Raw genomic sequence first — 18,447 nt, 5'->3', positions numbered from 1 at the left:
GGAATATACACCCAAGAGAAATGAAAATATATGTCCACATAGAAACATGTACATGAATGTTTATAGTAGCATTATTCATAATAGTCAAAAGGGGGAAACAACCTAAATGCTCATCAATGGATAAACAAACTCTGGAATATACAATCTTATTATTTTAAGATTTTATTTTTAAGTTATCTCTATACCTAACGTGGGGCTTGAACTCACAACTCTGAGATCAAGAGCTGCATGATCCACCAACTAAGCCAGCCAGGTGTCCCTCCAGTGGAAAATTAGAATATTATTTTGCCAAGAAAGGACTGAATACACGCTACAGCTTGCATGACATCACAAACTATACTACATGAAAGAAGTCAGACACAGAAGGTCATATATTCTATGGCTCCTTTTATATGATATGTCCAGAGCAGGCAAATCCAGAGAGACCGAAAGCAGATTATTGGTTATCAGGGATCAGAAAAGAGGGAAATGGGGATTATTTAGTGGATACAAGGTGTTTCTCCAGCATGATGAAAAAGTCTTAAAACTAGAGAGAGGTGATGGATACACACAATAGCTGAACTATACACTTTATCATCATTAATTGTATATTTTATGGTTTTCAGTGGTCACTTTAAAAAAATTTTGCTAGTGGTGGTGCATTCCACCACCTCCAATTTTTACAATTGTAAAAACTTAACAATTTTTTAAAAACATATTTCTTCTTACCTGAAATGAGAAGCTTGATTTAGGAGGCAGCTATAGTCATCAGGAAGCTCTATCAAACTATTTCTTTTTCTAGGGTATCTAGAAATGTAATTTAAAAGACAATTTTACTTATGAGTAAATAATCCCATGTCAAAAATTGACAAGGTAATAGAAGGAAGAATATCTTAAAAATAAAAAAAGGATCCATACTTGCAACCCACAGTAATTCCTCCTATTGACTACATTAAATCTGAGTTTCTCAGCCTAGAATTTAAAATCTTTTCATCATCTGGTTTCCTTTCCAAACTCAACTCTCGCTATTTCCTAAGACTAAATTGTTCTAGCCAGATTTCCACCATAGTTAGGAAGGTAATATAAAGAAGTTAAGAACACAGTCTTTGAAATTAGACAGACCTCATTATAAATCCTAAATTCTCTGATACCTGACAAGTCACTGAAAATAAGCCTATTTTTCTTGGGTTTGTAAATGGAGGATGATTATACTTTCTCAGTCATAAGGCACACCATCAATTTCATAACACATTTTTGAGGATGAGGGAGAGAGAAATATAAAGGACTCATGCTGATTTAAGAAATGTTAAATATAATTAATAGTACGGAGGAACCTCACAGCTGTTGAGGACTCAATAAGATATTGAAGTGGAACATAATATGCTTAGTACTTGATAATATGTTTGCAAATGTTATTATTCACTCTTACCATACAGTATAGCTACAATAAAAGCCTTGAATGCACAACCTAGGAAGTTTAGCATTCGAATAACATGGAAATTCTATCCTCAAACCCCAATCACCTTAAATTCTATTATTCCCTTTATGTTTAGCTGAAAATTATCTCCTCTAAGACTAACTTTGCATCTTTAAGACTTTTTTACTCTTTAAATTTCTATAGCATAACAGTATATTCCATATACTATTTTATGTATTTAGTTTATGCACATAATTAAATTGTAAATTACCCATGACCAAAAAGCTGTATGTATTAGGTCTTTTAACTCTCCCAAAATATTTTAGTACCATGTTGGGGAAATAGTAGGTGTCTAAAAGGCACACAATGAACTGAAATAAAGGAAAAATTATGTCAGATTAATAGTTCTAAAATAGATACTCATCTTTTAAACTTTTCTCTCTATTCTTTCTTTTCTTGGTGATGTGAATACTACTGTATCTACGTTATAAAAGCTCAATCTATAATCTCTTAATCACTAAAGCTGGGTTAAGGAGTAGGTAGCAATGTACATTTACAGTAAAGGGGAAAGAAGTTCAAGGGGTGAGAAAAGATGAGAAGGTGGCAAATGCACATTGCCTCACAATGTTTGCTTTGGCCATAGAAAAAGGGTACTGATGTTATGAGCACTTAAGGCTGGAGGTCAACTCCTCTTCTTGTTTCCTGATGCAATTCATTGGAATAAAAATTAGACACATACATAACATGGGCGAGCCCTGTGGAGGATACAAAGACAATAAGCATGCAGTTTGGGCCCTGGTAAATTTACTGTTCAGGGCTTGATGGTGCTGGCAGGCACACATGAACACACACAAATAATAGGACATTACTTGGCCAGACATGCAGGAGGAGGTTGCATATGAATTGTTTTTGAGGAAGAGGTGGATTTTGATTGAGCTATAACTTTAAGGGAGACAGGAGGGCTGAACAACAGTTCTGTTGGGTAGTCTCTAAGTATATAGATAGGAAAGGAAGAGGAAGAGGGAATAGTCCTATTTATACCTTATTCTATTCTTGAAAGGAAAAAAAATGGTACATAGGAATACTGTTACTACCTTCTGATTTTAATATACTGGCAGCTCCAAGATGCTATCTCCTCCTGTGCCTTTTAATATGCATGTACGAGCCTAAGGAAGAGGAGCTGGTGGAGTCAAACAATTAAAGGATAAAAGGATAGCCACTCCAAGAAAAAAAATCAACTGTAGGAAGAATCTAGTTTCTGGCAAAGAACCAATGATGTAACACAATGTAGGAAACTATATACTGAGTAAGAACGAAGACGACATTTTGGAAAGCATGTTCCACAAACCAACTACTTTTGGAAACACAACCTGTAGATGGGTTGGGTGGGGTGGGAGGAGGACTGAGAAGTAAAACCAACCTGACTATGGTGCTTTTTTGCTTCAAACAATTTAGTAAGGCAGGATCTGCACACCACCTACATGGGGAGCCAAGAGAAAAGCAAACAGATCATCACAACTTCAGTGCAGTGCATCAACGAGCCATCCTCTCCAAATCTTCCTGTCTTTTCTTTCCATGTTCCCTCTGCTAGACGTCTCACATCTTATCCCTTTGCTTTTCTTCCCTTCATTTCTGTCTCCCTATTTGTTTTCCCCCCCTCTCTTTTAATTTCTTTTTTAAAGGGTTAATCAATCAAGGTCTTACTAGAAACACAGAAGAGGGAATTTAATACCAGGAATTGGTAATAGAAGTGACAGAAGGGCTGTGAAGCCAAGTAGGAGACAAAAAGGCGGGGCAGGGATGCCTGGGTGGCTCAGCGGTTGAGTGTCTGCCTTCGGTTCAGGGCGTGATCCTGGGATCTGGGATGGAGTCCCGCATCAGGCTCCTCCCAGGTAGCCTGCTTCTCCCTCTGCTTAGGTCTCTGCCTCTCTCTGTGTGTCTCTCATGAATAAATAAATAAAATCTTAGAAAAAAAAAGGGCAACCCAAAGATTAGCCAACAATCGGAAGCCACCACCTCTCCCAGGCTGGAGGAACAAAAGGAAATTATGATATTATTAGAGCCCAGAGATTGGGTTCAATGGTGGATACTGGAACCACCACAGACTTGGCTGATGGGAACTAGAGCCAGAGAAGAGCTCCCACCACTGCCAGAGACACTGCACAAAGCAGAGAGAGGTGGCTAACACTCCGGTTTCTCTCTTCCTCCTGGACTCCCATGCCCTGCCAGTACCTCCCACAAGCTGGATGTAAGGCAGAAGCCAACTGACAAGAAAGACTGGGAAATGTGGCCTGCAAGTCTCAGTTTCCTGTACTACAGAGCACAAGATGAGGAAAGGCTCTGAGGCAAGAAGGGCTAGGAATGGTTCAAAGGGCAAGGACATTCTGCTTCAGAGTTTGAATTTTTATCACTGACCTGGAATAGCAAGTTCAAAACATACTGTCTCCTAGAATATACACGTAAAATTAGTACAACCCACTGTGACTGTATTTAACACAAAGCATGATACTGACTTTCTGGGATCCATTTTGTTTTAATTCATTTTTAATCACCCTGAAGATTAGAACACCTTGTGAGAAATGAAGATACATAGAAAAGAACCTAAAAGAGATGAGAGCACAGAATAGGTGGCAGGAGACATTCACCTAAATCCTGACACAGGCATGGAGGAGAAAAAGACACTGATAAAGAAAAAGGAGAAAAGTTAAAGGCAAAAACTTGAAAAGATTAAGGAAATCATGATAATGTGCTTTATAACTATAAATATATATATATATACATATATATATATTAGTTTTCTTTTCTTTTGTGAAGATTTTATTTATTTATTCAGGAGAGACACACAGAGAGAGGCAGAGACACAGGCAGAGGGAGAAGCAGGCTCTATGCAGGGAGCCTGACGTGGGACTCGATCCAGGGTCTCCAGGATCACACCCCGGGCTGCAGGCAGCGCTAAACCTCTGCGCCACCAGGGCTACCCTATATATAGTTTTCAACCCAGTTCCCAGCACAATGCTCCTCCTACACCTTGGACTTTCCTATGTGATGAGAGTGATAAAGTGTCTTTAGGGTGCTGGTTGCTAGGAGAACCAACCATGTGATTAGAGGGCTGGAACTTTCAGTTCTCTTATTTCAACCTCCATGGGCTAGAGGTTAAATCAATCACTTATGGCCAATGATTTAATCAACCATGTCTATGTAATATAGCCTCCAAAAAATACCAATATTAACAGGATGTGGAGAACTTTCACATTGGTGAACATGTGGTGATTTGGGGACTATAGAAACTCAGCTACTTTTCCCCATACCTTGCCCTATGCATTTCTTCCATCTGGCTGTTCCTGAGTTATATCCACTCATAGTAAACTGGTGATCTAGTAAGTAAAATGCTTCTCTGAGTTCTGTGATCTGCTCTAACAAATTAACTGAATCTAAGCAGGGGTCACTGGAGCCTTTGTTCTATAGATACTAGGTCAGAAGCACAGGTGACAACCTTGGACTTACTAGTAGCACCTGTCTGAAATGTGTCTGTGTTAGGTGTGTCGGTATATAGGATTGAGTGCTTGTGGGATCTGATGCTATCTCCAGGTAAATAGTGTCAGAATTGAGTTGAATTAGAGAGGACACCCAGCTGGTATCAGAGAATTGTTTGGTTATATGTAGCCAAAACACCCTCCCCTAAGCACACATTGGAATTGGGTGTCAGAATCTTCAATGGCGGAAATAAGAGTAACAGTGAGAAGTGATTATTAAAACAATGCTATAAGTCAATTATATCTCAAAAAAAAAAAAAGATCGAAAATGATAGATGCAAAAATAGGGAAGAACACTAGCAGTTAAGAGGTAGACAGTGATTCAGAGGGCCAGTTAATAATGGGGTAGAAAAAGGTTTTTCTGGAAAAATAATTACCTTCTCCCAGGGAATGCATTTTGATCCACCAAATGACTTTTTTATTCCTCTTCTGGCACCCTCCTGAGATGTGTGCTACCATGTGAGATATGCTACTATTTTGGATATCACCCCAATTTGGTTTTAGTGTTTAGTTGGGACACTATGGCTGCTGACTATGTGACTCCTGACTCACCCACTCAGCCTGCCTGATGATTTACAACAGCAAGAAATGGCAACTTTGGGGAAGAGTAGTACAAGGCATGGTAATCACAGTGGGACAAGTGCAAAGTCCAGCTGCCTATGGCTGCTGGTCTTAAGTCCAACTCTCTGAGTGTGTGGATTAGGAATCTCCTATATTTTTGTTATCCACTTCAATCAAATCTAATCAATCTAAAAGCTTAGCAAAAAATTTTAATTAAAAATTCCCAAACTGGGGATCCCTGGGTGGCGCAGCGGTTTGGCGCCTGCCTTTGGCCCAGGGCACGATCCTGGAGACCCGGGATCGAGTCCCATATCGGGCTCCCAGTGCATGGAGCCTGCTTCTCCCTCCGCCTGTGTCTCTGCCTCTCTCTCTCTCTGTGACTATCATAAATAAATAAAAAAAAAATTTAAAAAAAAAAAAAATCTAAAAATTCCCAAACTGTATAATGACCCAACAATGATATTTTGCTCTCATTAGTACCTCTGGAGGAGGGGTCTTACAGTATCCCAATATTCTTGAAAAAGCAGGAACAAATTTGTCGGTAAAGACAGATAACTACAGAGTGCACTGTACTCTCCTTCTGCAGGATCTGCAAGAGAATAAAATACATTTAATATGCACAATATTCTTCCTTGAACAATCTGTGAAAAGAGTTTCTTCTTTTTTATTTCTATACTTTATAAAACTGAGTGATAAATAAGTCACAGTGATCCTTTTTTTAAAAAAAAAAACAAAACACAGTGATCCTTTTAAAATGCAAATCTGACTCATTCTCCTGATGTTTCTCCAATGCTACACCACCATAAAATACACAAAGTCCTTATCATGGCATAAAGGTCCTACACAATCTGCCCCTGGCTGCCTCTTAAATCTCATATTTCCTACCATCCTCACCCTGTTCATTATGCTTCAGCCATACTCGTCTCTTTACTATTCTTTGATGATGTCAAGCAAAGCTTTGCAGTTAGTGTTTCCTCTGCTTAGGAATGCTCTTCCTTCAACTCTCTGTCCAGTTTAACCCTATCTTTATTTCAATTTCTCTTTGCTCAGTGTATCCTCAAAGAGAAGTCTTCTATGGTTATCCATCTAAAAGTATTACCTACTCTGGCCCAGCATTCTCTATCTCCATGACCTGCTTTATTTTTCTCTGTAGCACTTATCACCACTTGATGTTATATTATGTACATTTTTCTGTTTGTATACATTTAGTCTCCTCCCAATAAAAGACTTAATCTTATTTACTACTATATTACACTGATTAGATAAATACATGATTTTTAAAAAATGCAAACAACAGAGCTGTATTGGCAACTACTTAGAAAGTAGCACCCCATTTATAGGCATATCATGGAAATAATTGTGGGTTCAGTTCCAGAACACCATAAGAAAGCCAGTATCACAGTGAAGCAAGTCAAGTGAATTTTTGGTTTTCCAGGGCACATTAAAGGAATATTTCTACTACATTGTAGTTTATTTAGTGTATAGTAGCATTATGTCTAAAACAATGTACACACCTTAATTAAAAAATACTTTATTGCTAAAAAATGCTGATCATCTTCTGAGCTTTCAGCCAGTAATAATCAATCACCATAGATCAATCACCCTAACATATAATAACAGTGAAAAAATTTGAAATGCTGTGAAAATCATCAGAATGTGACATGGGCATGAAGTGAGCAAACGGTACTGGAAAAATGGCACTGACAGACTTGCTTGACACAGGCTTGCTATAAACCTTCAATTTGTAAAAAAACACTGCACCTGTAAAGCACAATAAAGTGATGCATGATAAAAAAGGTATGTGTGTATACAGTACCAGAACAAACCTAGATCAAATAAACCCTACAGACAAACATTATATGTTCTCATTCATTTGGGGAATATAAATAATAGTGAAAGGGAATATAAGGGAAGGGAGAAGAAATGTGTGGGAAATATCATAAAGGGAGACAGAATATAAAGACTCCTAACTCTGGGAAATGAACTAGGGGTGGTGGAAGGCGAGGAGGGTGGGGGGTGGGGGTGAATGGGTGATGGGCACTGAGGGGGGCACTTGACGGGATGAGCAATGGGTGTTATTCTGTATGTTGGTAAACTGAACACCAATAAAAAATAAATTTATTATTTAAAAAAAACCCTACTGAATTGAGTTCAAGATAAAGAAGCTGATAGCCAGTTAAGCTGACATGTTCAGCTTATTCTCAAAGGACAAAAGCAAGAATCTCTGAACAATATTGGTTGATGCTTCCAAAATCATACAAACGTTCTGATTTTTACCCATACAAAGCCACAAGGAAGCCTTGTCTACTTTGATGCAGATTTAAGGCAAGTAAAGAACAAAGGAAATGAGTGTTACTCAAATATACGTGTCCTTGGTTTATTATAACAGCCTCACCTAGCAACGTTTCAGTTCTTTTGTAATAGTCATATGTTCAAAATTCAAGTAACAGAGTATACAATAAAGTTTTCCTCCTACTTAGCCAAACTGTTCTCTTCTCTAAAGGCAGCCAATGTTTCTAATTTTTTGCATATCCTATCAGTTATATTCTGTGTGCAGACATTTTACAAGCTCAAGTACATAAACTATACATAGATAGAAGTTAAGAGTAGGTTTTGCATATTATGAGGCTATTCTCATTTTTGGTCTCACCTTTAACCTATACCATGGCAGGGGCACACATGTTGGGAGTGAACACTAATGAAAGAGGTACAGAAGAGAGAAGTGGTTTTACCTGCCTCCCCCTTGTATTTTTGAGGTTGAAGATTAAGAAAAAAAAGTCTCTTACTTGCTACTCTAAGATTTCATTTTCCTACTTACTGGTAAGCAGTTCTTCAGGTGGAGTTACTCCAAGCAAATAGTGGAAAAACAGTGCAGCACAGCGAAGGTAAGGGGTGATACCATTCTTCAGTGAGACCCACAAATACCAGCCAGGAACACCACACCCAATGCAGCTAAGAGGCAATAATTCCAGAATAGAACGAATACCAATCAGACTAAAACTTTAGACACATCCCCCTTTAAAAACATAGCTAAGTATTTAAAAAATTTTAAATCCATTTAATACAAAATATTTAACTGGTGATAACTTCCATCTTTAAATCTTATAAAAATTTCCTAAAGAAAACCACAGATCTTGCATCTTTTATCATGTAGATTTTTAAAGCAAGTAACTATTATCTTCATTCTCCTAACCCCTATGATGAAATGTGAATCATATATATTTATCAGTAACTAACCAAATAACTTAGCTAAAAAAAATTAACACTTTCTTCATTTCTGTATTCAAATTGATGATCCACAGGACAGTGAAACTATTCTATATGATATTTGTAATGCTACCACACAAGGAATGAACCCTAATGTAATATATGGACTTTAGTTAATGACTATGTATTGATTTATCATTACTGTGGTTTATCATCTTTAACAATTTTACTAATGTAAGATGTTAACCACAGGAGAAACTGGTGATAGGAGGGAGTAAATGGGAACACTTTGTACTTTCTGTTCAATTTTTTTGTAAACCTAAAACAGCTTTGAAAAAATAAAGTCCAGTAACACACACACACTCTCTCTCTCTTCCTCCCACACACTCCTACCCCTTCAGTGCCTAAACTAAAAAACAAAATGAAATAGAACACTTAACTAAAAATTGATGAAGAAGATGAAAACAAAGAGGGGAGAGTGTGGCAGCAGGTAGAGTTCAGCAGGGCAGTCCTATTACACTTTTGGCTTTAGCCTCTGTTAGATGTATTTCACATATTAGAGAACAGCCTTAAAAAAACCCCAAGTTAGTTAAGTGCATCAACTGTATAGATTGCTTTAAAAAGATGACCTATTTTCTCTATTTCTTTAAATTCTAAATGCTGCCATCTGTCAAAATTGTATCATTTTTTGCCTATGTTCCCAGAACAGTTTACAAGAGTAAAGACATGTTCAAATTTGTTTCAGTCTCAGAAACAAACAAATGGGTAGTTGTTATCCCAAAAACCCTTAGCTGATTTTTAAAAACTGGAATTAAAATGGTTCAAAGTTATTTTGCCAAACAACTGAACTAAGAGGTAGAATTATTAAAACAATACTGGAATAGGCTGGACTAACAGATTGCTACTCACCCACTTGTATACTGAGAAACTTCTGCCAAGAAAGAAGATGCAGAACGAGCCTCTTCACTCTCTTCTTGAACCTGAGCAAGGGGAATGTCTGAAAAAGAAAATTTGAAAGATAAATGTATGAATTTGCTATTCAACTTATAAATTACATCTCAATTTCATGGTTCCAGGATAATAAACAATGTCAACTCACTGAGGTTCCTTTCCTTGCTCTCAATCTAAATAGCTGATTCTAAATATTAAAACTGTTAGGTAAACTTTATCAGTGTAGTAGGTGAAGAAACAAACAGGACAGAATCACACAGATATTTAATAAATATTTATCTCAGAGGTGCCTAGGTGATGCAGTTGGTTAAGTGTCTGACTCTGTTTTGGCTCAGGTCTTGATCTCATGGGTCATGGGACCGAGCCCTGGTGGAGCACCGCTTTGGAATCCATGCTCAGTGGGGAGTCAGCTTGAGATTCTCTCTCTTCCTCTCAAATAAATAAATCTTTAAAAAAAAAAAAATTTATCTCATTGTAATATGACCAGGTAAACAAAACAAATTAGTGGTAATAGAAATTCAGCCCCTAGAAAGGGAAGCAAATATTAAAAAAAAAAAAAAAAAAAAAGGGAAGCAGGCTGCTATCCTATCTTTATGCTTAAGCAATGAGACACTTTAAAAAAATGTTGTAAGTTAATTTTCTTCCATTAACCAATCCGTAAAGAAGACCATTTCCAGCAATTACTAACTCACCCAACTTAGGTTAAAACTGAATTTCAGTTTTATTATATTAAAATGGGGATAAAAATGTCAACCTGTAGTTCATTGTGACAGATGGTTATAGCTCATTTGAATATATGCTCTCTTTTTAAAAATGCTTTTTAAAAAATATATATTAATTCATCTGAAAGACAACAATTAAAATTAAGCCAAATCTCTATCTTTGGATGGATATTACTAATTCTTCTCCTTTCCAGTTAGGATCTCTTTAGGAAAAACATACTTTTTTTAAAAGAGGAAAATATATTGTCATATTGATATTTCCAATTTAAATGTAACAGTTCAATATTTGTACATGATTATTTGAGGTAAATTTTATATGTAATGAAATACACAAATATTAAAAGTATCATTTGATGAGTTTTGACAAATGCAAACACCCACGTAACAAGATTTTTTTTTAATTAATAAACTTCATTTTAAAGGTTCATTACAAAACTGAGCGGAGAGCACAGAGCTCCCATGTACCTACTGTCCTCACACATCCAATGTCATCCCTGGCTATCAACATCTAGCACCAGAGTGGTACTTTTGTTATAATCAATGAACCTATGCTGACATCTCATTATCATCCAAAGTCCACAGTTTACATTAGGGTTCATTCCTGGTGTTTTATATTCTATAGGTTTTCACAAATATATAATGATACATATCCACATGATAGTATCATATAGAGTAGTTTCACTGCCCTAAAAATTCTGCCTATTCACCCTTCTCTCTCCCTTAACTTCTGGCAATCACTGATATTTTTACTGTCTCCATAGCTTTGTCTTTTCCAGAATGTCATACACAGTTCACCCTCGAACAACATGGGGGTTAAGGGTGCTTACTGACCCCTCGCAGTCAAAAATTAACCTATGTCATTTGATCTCTAAAAACTTTAATAACAACCTACTGTTGACCGGAAGCCTTACTGATAACATATCTAGTCAATTAACATATTTTATATATGTATTTTATATTTATATACTCTATGTTTTTTTTAAATTTTTATTTATTTATGATAGTCACACAGAGAGAGAGAGAGAGAGAGAGAGAGAGAGAGAGAGGCAGAGACATAGGCAGAGGGAGAAGCAGGCTCCATGCACTGGGCGCCCGACGTGGGATTCGATCCCGGGTCTCCAGGATCGCGCCCTGGGCCAAAGGCAGGTGCTAAACCACTGCGCCACCCAGGGTTCCCTATACTCTATGTTTTATATATTTTATGTATCATTTGCTGTGTTCTTTCAATAAAGTAAGCTAGAGAAAAGAAAATTTATTATGCAAATCAAGAGGGGCGCCTTGGTGGCTATCAGTTAAGTGGCTGCCTTCAGATCAGGTCATAATCACGGGGTCCTGGGATCAAGTCCTGCATTGTGCTCCCTGCTCAGCTGGGAGTCTACTACTCCCTCTCCCTCCGCCCTCTGCTCATGTGTTCTCTCTCTCTCTCGTATAAATCAATCTTTAAAAAGAGAAAGAAAAAGAAAATCTTAAGAGAGGGGTGCCTGCCTAGGTGCTCAGTTGCTCAAGTGGCCGCCTTCAGTCAGGTCATGATCTCATGGGTCCTAGGATGGAGTCCCAAATGGGGCTCCCAGCTCAATGAGGAGTCTGCTTCTCCCTCTGCCTCCCTCTCCCCATCCTGGTTCATGTTCATTCACTCGCACTCTCCCAAATAAATAAAGTAAACCCCCCCACACAAAAAAAAAGAAAAAAGAAAATCGTAAGAGAAAAATACATTTATAGTACTGTATTTATTGAAAAAAAAAAAAAAACTCCATATAAATAGACTGTCTCAATTCAAACCTGTGTCGTTCAAGGGTCAATTGTTGTTGAAATCATATAGTATGTATTCTTTTCAGATCTGCTTCTTTCATGAAGTAATACACATTTAAGCTTCCTCAATGCCTTTTTATTGTTTGAATGCTTGTTTCTTTTTGAGCTGAATAATATTCCATTGTCTAGATGTACCACAGTTTATTCATTCACCTACTAAAGAACATTTGTTTGCTTCCAAATTTTGGAAATTACGAATAAAGCTGCTATAAATACCTGTGTGTAGGTTTCTGTATGGACATAGGTTTTCAGCTCATTTAGATAGATACCAAGGAGCATGACTACTGCATCATATGGTAGGAGTATGTTTTAACTTTGTAAGAAAGTGCCAAACTATATCTCCAAATGGCATGGAGTTCCTTCCTCTCAGCAATGGATGAGAATTCCTATTGCTCTACAACTTCACCAGTACTCAATATTTCTGTTTATTTAAACTTCATCCATAAAGAAACATATGATCTTTCAACAAGAGATACAATGTAGAACTTAGGATTCATATATATATATATATATATATATATGAATATATACATCCGATTAATCACAAGCATAATTAATATTACATATATATATATATCCAATTAATCACAAGCATAATTAATTTTGCCAAAAACCCACGAGTGTTATTTATAGCTAACTGATAGGAGCTTTACCTGTGTCTATGGTAAGAAGGATCTGAAGCATGTGTGCCATGGTGATCAAATGGAAGAGATAAAGGTGGTTATAGGAAGAACTAATTGATGAAGGCTGCAGATCAACAGTGTCATCCCAATACAAGGATGGGAATGCTAACACAGCACCAACCTATGAGAGAAAATGGACATCAAGATGGGTGACCACAAAGACCAGCATGAGCTAATTTCATAACCAAAGTGTCAGATGCTACAGTGTGTTTGTATAGGTGTTTTTATAACCACTTAGTTTTCCTCATTATTCAACAGAGTTATCTAAGAATATAATATACTACAAATGGAGAACACTACTTGTTACCAAATAGGTTATCCCCTTTGCTGAAACTTCTTGTTCTAGATAGTGGTCTCAATCCTGTCTCCGGCTCAGAAGATTCAACATTACAATAACTTGGGCAAGTATTAAAATAACACTGATTCACAGGCCAGTCTAATCAAATCAGAATCTCAGGGTATAGGGCCCAGTTACTGACATTCTTTTATTTATTTATTTATTTATTTATTTATTTATTTATTTATTTATTTATTTATTTATTTTTTACTGACATTCTTTTAAAGTTTTCCCAAAAGATTCCAAAAGACAGGAGTGACCACCACTGGGCAGAGTCCTGGAGGATACTGGCTAATCTGTATCCAGAAACTCTGTGCTCCCAACATCACCAATGATCTCCCTAGAGAACTCATTTTGAAGGAATGGAGTCACTGCAGGAATGGAAAACCTCTACGAGAAACTTACAAAACAGTTGCCACGCATCCATAGGCGTTTGAGGGAAGCCTAGATGTGTCAATGATCTGGTCCCCAACACCACATAATCAATGATTTTAAGATAGCTCACACCATCATTTACTGCTTATAATGTAAACAAGTTAAGAAAAAGGGGGAGAGGAAAGTTTAATATTTATTTAGAAAAGTCTGCTTGGACAGACACCAACTAAATATAATCGACTAGGATGATAGCTGTTACAAAATAAAGAGTAAATGTGCTTTCATTTCTAAAGTGATTCTGATGGTCTTAGTCAAATCTGCATCTATTTGTAAAGAGAATGGGCAAGAGACTAAATTTTATAGTTTGAACATCAATAAGTTTATAATTTTGAACAAAGACCATTACTTTGAATGAGGAAAATACATAAAATTATAAACTTGAGAGACTTAAGAAATTTTGTTGAACACTTACCAAAACATGAAAGAGATCTATAGATAGGAGACAAGGTGTATCTTCTGATTTTAGGTTAGGAAGAACAACTAAAAGAAATCAAACAACAGTGTAATTCATTCAAATAAGACAGTAATGTAGTTTAATATAATGTAAAACATCTAAAACAAAAATATAACAGGGTTATAAAATACAGGAACTGGTAAATTGACACATCACATCTTTAAGATAGGAGAACCACAATTAAAGAGAAATTAAACTGAGAAGAACTTCCCAGAAAACCTTGTATATAATTTAAGGGTTGAAAGATAAGATGCAGGAGGAAAAAAGGTAACTAGCATAACAGAAACAGAGACTATTCAGTAAGTATTTGCCAATGAATAATAATTACTTTTATATAGTATTCCTTAATACTTTTTTCCTTTTCTTTTTTTAAAGATTTTATTTATTTATTCACAAGAGACACACACAGAGAGAGAGGCAGAGACACAGGCAGAGGGAGAAGCAGGCTCCACGCAGGGAGCCCGACGTGGGACTCGATCCCGGGACTCCAGGATCACACCCTGGGCCAAAGGCAGGCGCTAAACCACTGAGCCACCCAGGGATCCCCTAATACTTTTTTCCTAACTACACATTTCTAAATGTTTTGCGATACATAAAATATGTGAGCAATTTGGAGCAGGGAGCACTGAGAACATGCAAAGCAGTGTTAAGTGAAATGAGGGTGAAGAATATCCTCCTGAACCAGCAAAATTAAACCTATTTCTAAATGATCTATCCATGTCATTGATCCCTTTTCCAATAGATTAAGATACAGGGGATCCCTGGGTGGCTCAGTGGTTTAGTGCCTGCCTTTGGCCCAGGGCGCGATCCTGGAGTCCCAGGATCGAGTCCCACGTCAGGCTCCTAGCATGGAGCCTGCTTTTCCCTCTGACCGTGTCTCTGCCTCTCTCTCTCTCTCTCTATGTCTATCATGAATAAATAAATATAATCTTAAAAAAAAAAAAAGATTAAGATACAAACAGGTTAGCAGTTGCGGATGTTGGTTAAATAAAGCCCTTACGTGGGCACAAGGGATGTAGGTTAAAAACATTTGAAAAATAAACCTGAGTTTTAGAATAAGATCGCAAATATTATAGAGGTATCAAGGTCTTTCGTTTTTTTCTTTTGTAAAGCTGCTGTAGTGAGTGTTCAAAATTAGTGCAGTGTATTGTTTCTTAATGAAATACGCCACCAGAAATGCAATGGAAAATACTATGTAAATACTAATGTAATAATAATTTAGAGAAGACTACCTGATAGGAGACGAATCAGGTGTTTCTGTATCAGGACCTGAGGACAGGTAATCTTCTGTGCAATGGCAAACTGCATTAATGCTTTCAGACCATTATGCTAGATTTTAAGAGAGGGAAAGATAAAGAGATAAGGGAAGATGATAGACAGAAGTCATTCACTGTAGAAATCAATCCCAGTCTGCAATAAGTTACAGACTTATTATTATATACTTTACTTTACATTCTTGCAAATAAATTACAGTATTTTTAATACTTTTAGAAAGTTTTATGAACTCATCAAAATTTTAACAGATTTTCCTATGACAAAGAAGTATGCAAGTTATTATTTCAATTCTCATTTAAGTATTCATTTTCACCAGTTGATTTCTTAAATGTCTGGACTAGTTTACTCTGTTGAGGCCTGGGCAAAAAAACGTATTTATAGAAATTCTAAAATGATGGCAAGCGCCCCCCCCCCCCCCCCCCCAAATTCCACTGATTTCAGGAAACATCTTCTGCTTCCTAACCAGAAGGCCAGGAACTGTAAAGCACAAAGTCCCCTGTGCTAGCTGTCAGGAAAATAAGAGGGAAATGGTTAGGAGGGGTGTGGTCAAGGGAATACTTGGTTGCTCACTCTGTTTTCATGGGGCCATTTCTTGAGCACTATTTTCCAGAGTTCCCTACAATATGATGCTTAGGCCTGCAGATAGGAGTATAGTCTTGTAGTGCCAAGATCTGCCCATCAAGGAGCCATGGCTTAGTTTTATTCTTGAATTTACTATGATGATTCATCTATAGTTAAGCCAGCACTAATACTTAATATTACGTGATGGGGCAAAGTTAGTGAGGAAGGAAAATGTAGGAGACACCAGGTTTCTGACTTGGCAATAAACAGAGAAGGGGAGAATAAGTAGTAAGTATCACCTGAAATCTCTCTATGGATTACATTTAACCACCAAGATTGAGTAAGCTCTCTAAAGTGCACAATACTGGCCAGTCTCCTAAAGTACCTTAAAAAAAAAAAAAAAAAGATTCTAAGTTTAATAGAAAAAAGAGTGAATTAAAAAATGATTTAAAAAAAGGATAAATTAACTGTAGACTATACCAAAAAAGCCTACCATGAGTTACACATACCCTGCTGGAATATACACACCTGTCTATTTTGAAGTGCTCCAAACAGAGGTTTTCCTTCATCTCCCAAGAGGTTTTCTCAAAGAGTAAGAAAAACAAAAATAATAAATCCTGAATACTGCTATAATTGTATACTTGGTTTCTATCAGATGTTCTTTAACTAATTTTATTTCTGACCAGATTATTTGCACTTTCCTCTTCAAAGTTTCATGTTTAAGTCTATGCCAAAATTTCCAAATTTTTGAGAAAATATTATAGAAGCAAATGTAGATAACTTACAAATTGTTACTATAAATAATGAAGCCCCTGCAGCTATCTATAAAGAATACTTGGGAAAAACAAAGCATCCTGGTTCATTTTTCATCCTTTTAACATCTCTTCTATGCAAAAAAATTTTAAACAAGTAATTTTTAGTATAATCACAACCTATTTTATTTTAAAATACGTAAGGCAGATCCAAGTAATTATTCCTCTTATAGGTACTATTAAAAAAGAATTATACTGCTAGAAAAAAAAAAGCTGAAAATACCCCATCCTCTCCCCGCATGGATTCGTATATATTTTGCCTTGCTGGCTAGGGCATTTATTGCTAAATTACTTCTATTTTCATTGATTTCTGGCAGCAGACACATCTAAGAGTAAGGAAGGCTTATTTCCTATTTTCTTTTTCCACCTTTGAATGGACAGTAATTAAAGATGTTATATATTGATTCCTTAACTGTAGTTCCTAACTATGCCAACACATCCTGGATATGTCTCTCCACACCTATAGGGAATGAGGTAAGTTAGCTGCTTATGCACTAGGAATAAAGTACAGTACTTGTCTACTGGATGGAAAACCGCTGTGAAAATAGTATAACAGGGCAGCCCGGGTGGCTCAGTGATTTAGCGCCACCTTCAGCCCAGGGCCTGATACTGGAGACTCGGGATTGAGTCCCAAGTCCCTGCATGGAGCCTGCTTCTCCCTCTGCCTGTGTCTCTGCCTCTCTTTCTCTCTCTCTGTGTCTCTCATGAATACATAAATAAATATCTAAAAAAAAAAAAATAGTATAACATTATATTAATTAAATAGAATCCAATTACTAGGTTACAGAACCACAAAGGAAAATTTAGTCCTATTTTCCAGTCCTATTTTCATCACTTTTATGACAAAAACTATGAACTTTTAAAATGTTATCTGTTTAAATATAAATTTCTGTTTCCTAATGTTTGTCTTGCCAAAGACAGTAAGGTGTAAAATACCTTTACTGAAAGTCTCAAGATATTTAGTAGTAGATCATGACTCTGAAAGAATGCTTTACATTTCTTATCAATTTGTTCAGATACTATTCTATTTAAATCTCATCTTCTTACTTCTCATTTTATTTAATCATAGTACATATAAACCTGTGTATTATCTTTCATCTGTAATTTAAGTCTGACAAGTTTAGATGTAACTCCTAAAATCTGTTTAGGAGGCTGAAGCTGGTATGCAGGAAGGTTTTGTGAAAGAAGCAGCTTCATGCTACTTAATTTGAAACATGAAATAGTGTCTTGCTACAAAAATATATTTAAATGAAGAAAAAGTGGTAGACTCCATTAAAAATAACTGCCAAAAATATATATTGGAAAGGGAAATTGAAACTGTTTTGGACAAGAAGGACATAGAAAAATTACAGTTCTTCCTCTTTTTTAGATAGTGAATCTTATGACTGTAATAAGCAAATATGCTAATCTTAAAACGTAGGCAATTCTTCACTACTACACTATTCTCCCCTCCCCAGGCTTCCCTGAGATATAACTGACACATAATACTCTATAAATTTAAGGTGTACAACATGTTGATTTGATTGCTACACTGTTCTATAAAAAGCCTTCAATATGGTAGGGAATTTGTCAGTGGGCTTCCCTTCTGACCTCTCAGTTCCCTCCTAATTTGTCTCTCCTAACAACCCCAAATTTCCTTTCCCTTTCCTGATAATGTTTTAGATGACTTGTTTTCCCTTTCTTTCTCTCTCAAACTGTAAAAGAAACAAAA

The 18,447-nt window shown here is 36.5% G+C and overlaps 1 protein-coding gene across 3 annotated transcripts in view; it reads right to left on the bottom strand.

Annotated features, from left to right (window-relative positions):
- The window catches only part of UBR1 (ubiquitin protein ligase E3 component n-recognin 1), a 146,665-nt gene that overhangs the window by 18,074 nt on the left and 110,144 nt on the right, over window positions 1–18,447 (bottom strand). For 2 of the 3 annotated variants that reach the window (XM_041742563.1, XM_041742566.1), the window contains 9 exons: window positions 16,453–16,508; window positions 15,321–15,417; window positions 14,047–14,114; window positions 12,833–12,983; window positions 9,607–9,694; window positions 8,309–8,442; window positions 5,971–6,079; window positions 2,817–2,873; window positions 709–786 (listed from right to left, as the gene is read on the bottom strand). In XM_041742563.1, the coding sequence (XP_041598497.1) occupies window positions 709–786; window positions 2,817–2,873; window positions 5,971–6,079; window positions 8,309–8,442; window positions 9,607–9,694; window positions 12,833–12,983; window positions 14,047–14,114; window positions 15,321–15,417; window positions 16,453–16,508 (838 nt within the window). The remainder of the gene's footprint in view (window positions 1–708; window positions 787–2,816; window positions 2,874–5,970; window positions 6,080–8,308; window positions 8,443–9,606; window positions 9,695–12,832; window positions 12,984–14,046; window positions 14,115–15,320; window positions 15,418–16,452; window positions 16,509–18,447) is intronic. The other variant, XM_041742565.1, reaches the window with a different exon arrangement.

The sequence above is a fragment of the Vulpes lagopus genome, chromosome 2 (genome assembly GCF_018345385.1).
Source record: "Vulpes lagopus strain Blue_001 chromosome 2, ASM1834538v1, whole genome shotgun sequence".
In the NCBI taxonomy this organism is placed as follows: Eukaryota; Metazoa; Chordata; class Mammalia; order Carnivora; family Canidae; genus Vulpes; species Vulpes lagopus.
The sequence above is the reverse complement of the archived record's forward strand: the minus strand, read 5'-3'. Positions and strand labels throughout refer to the sequence as shown.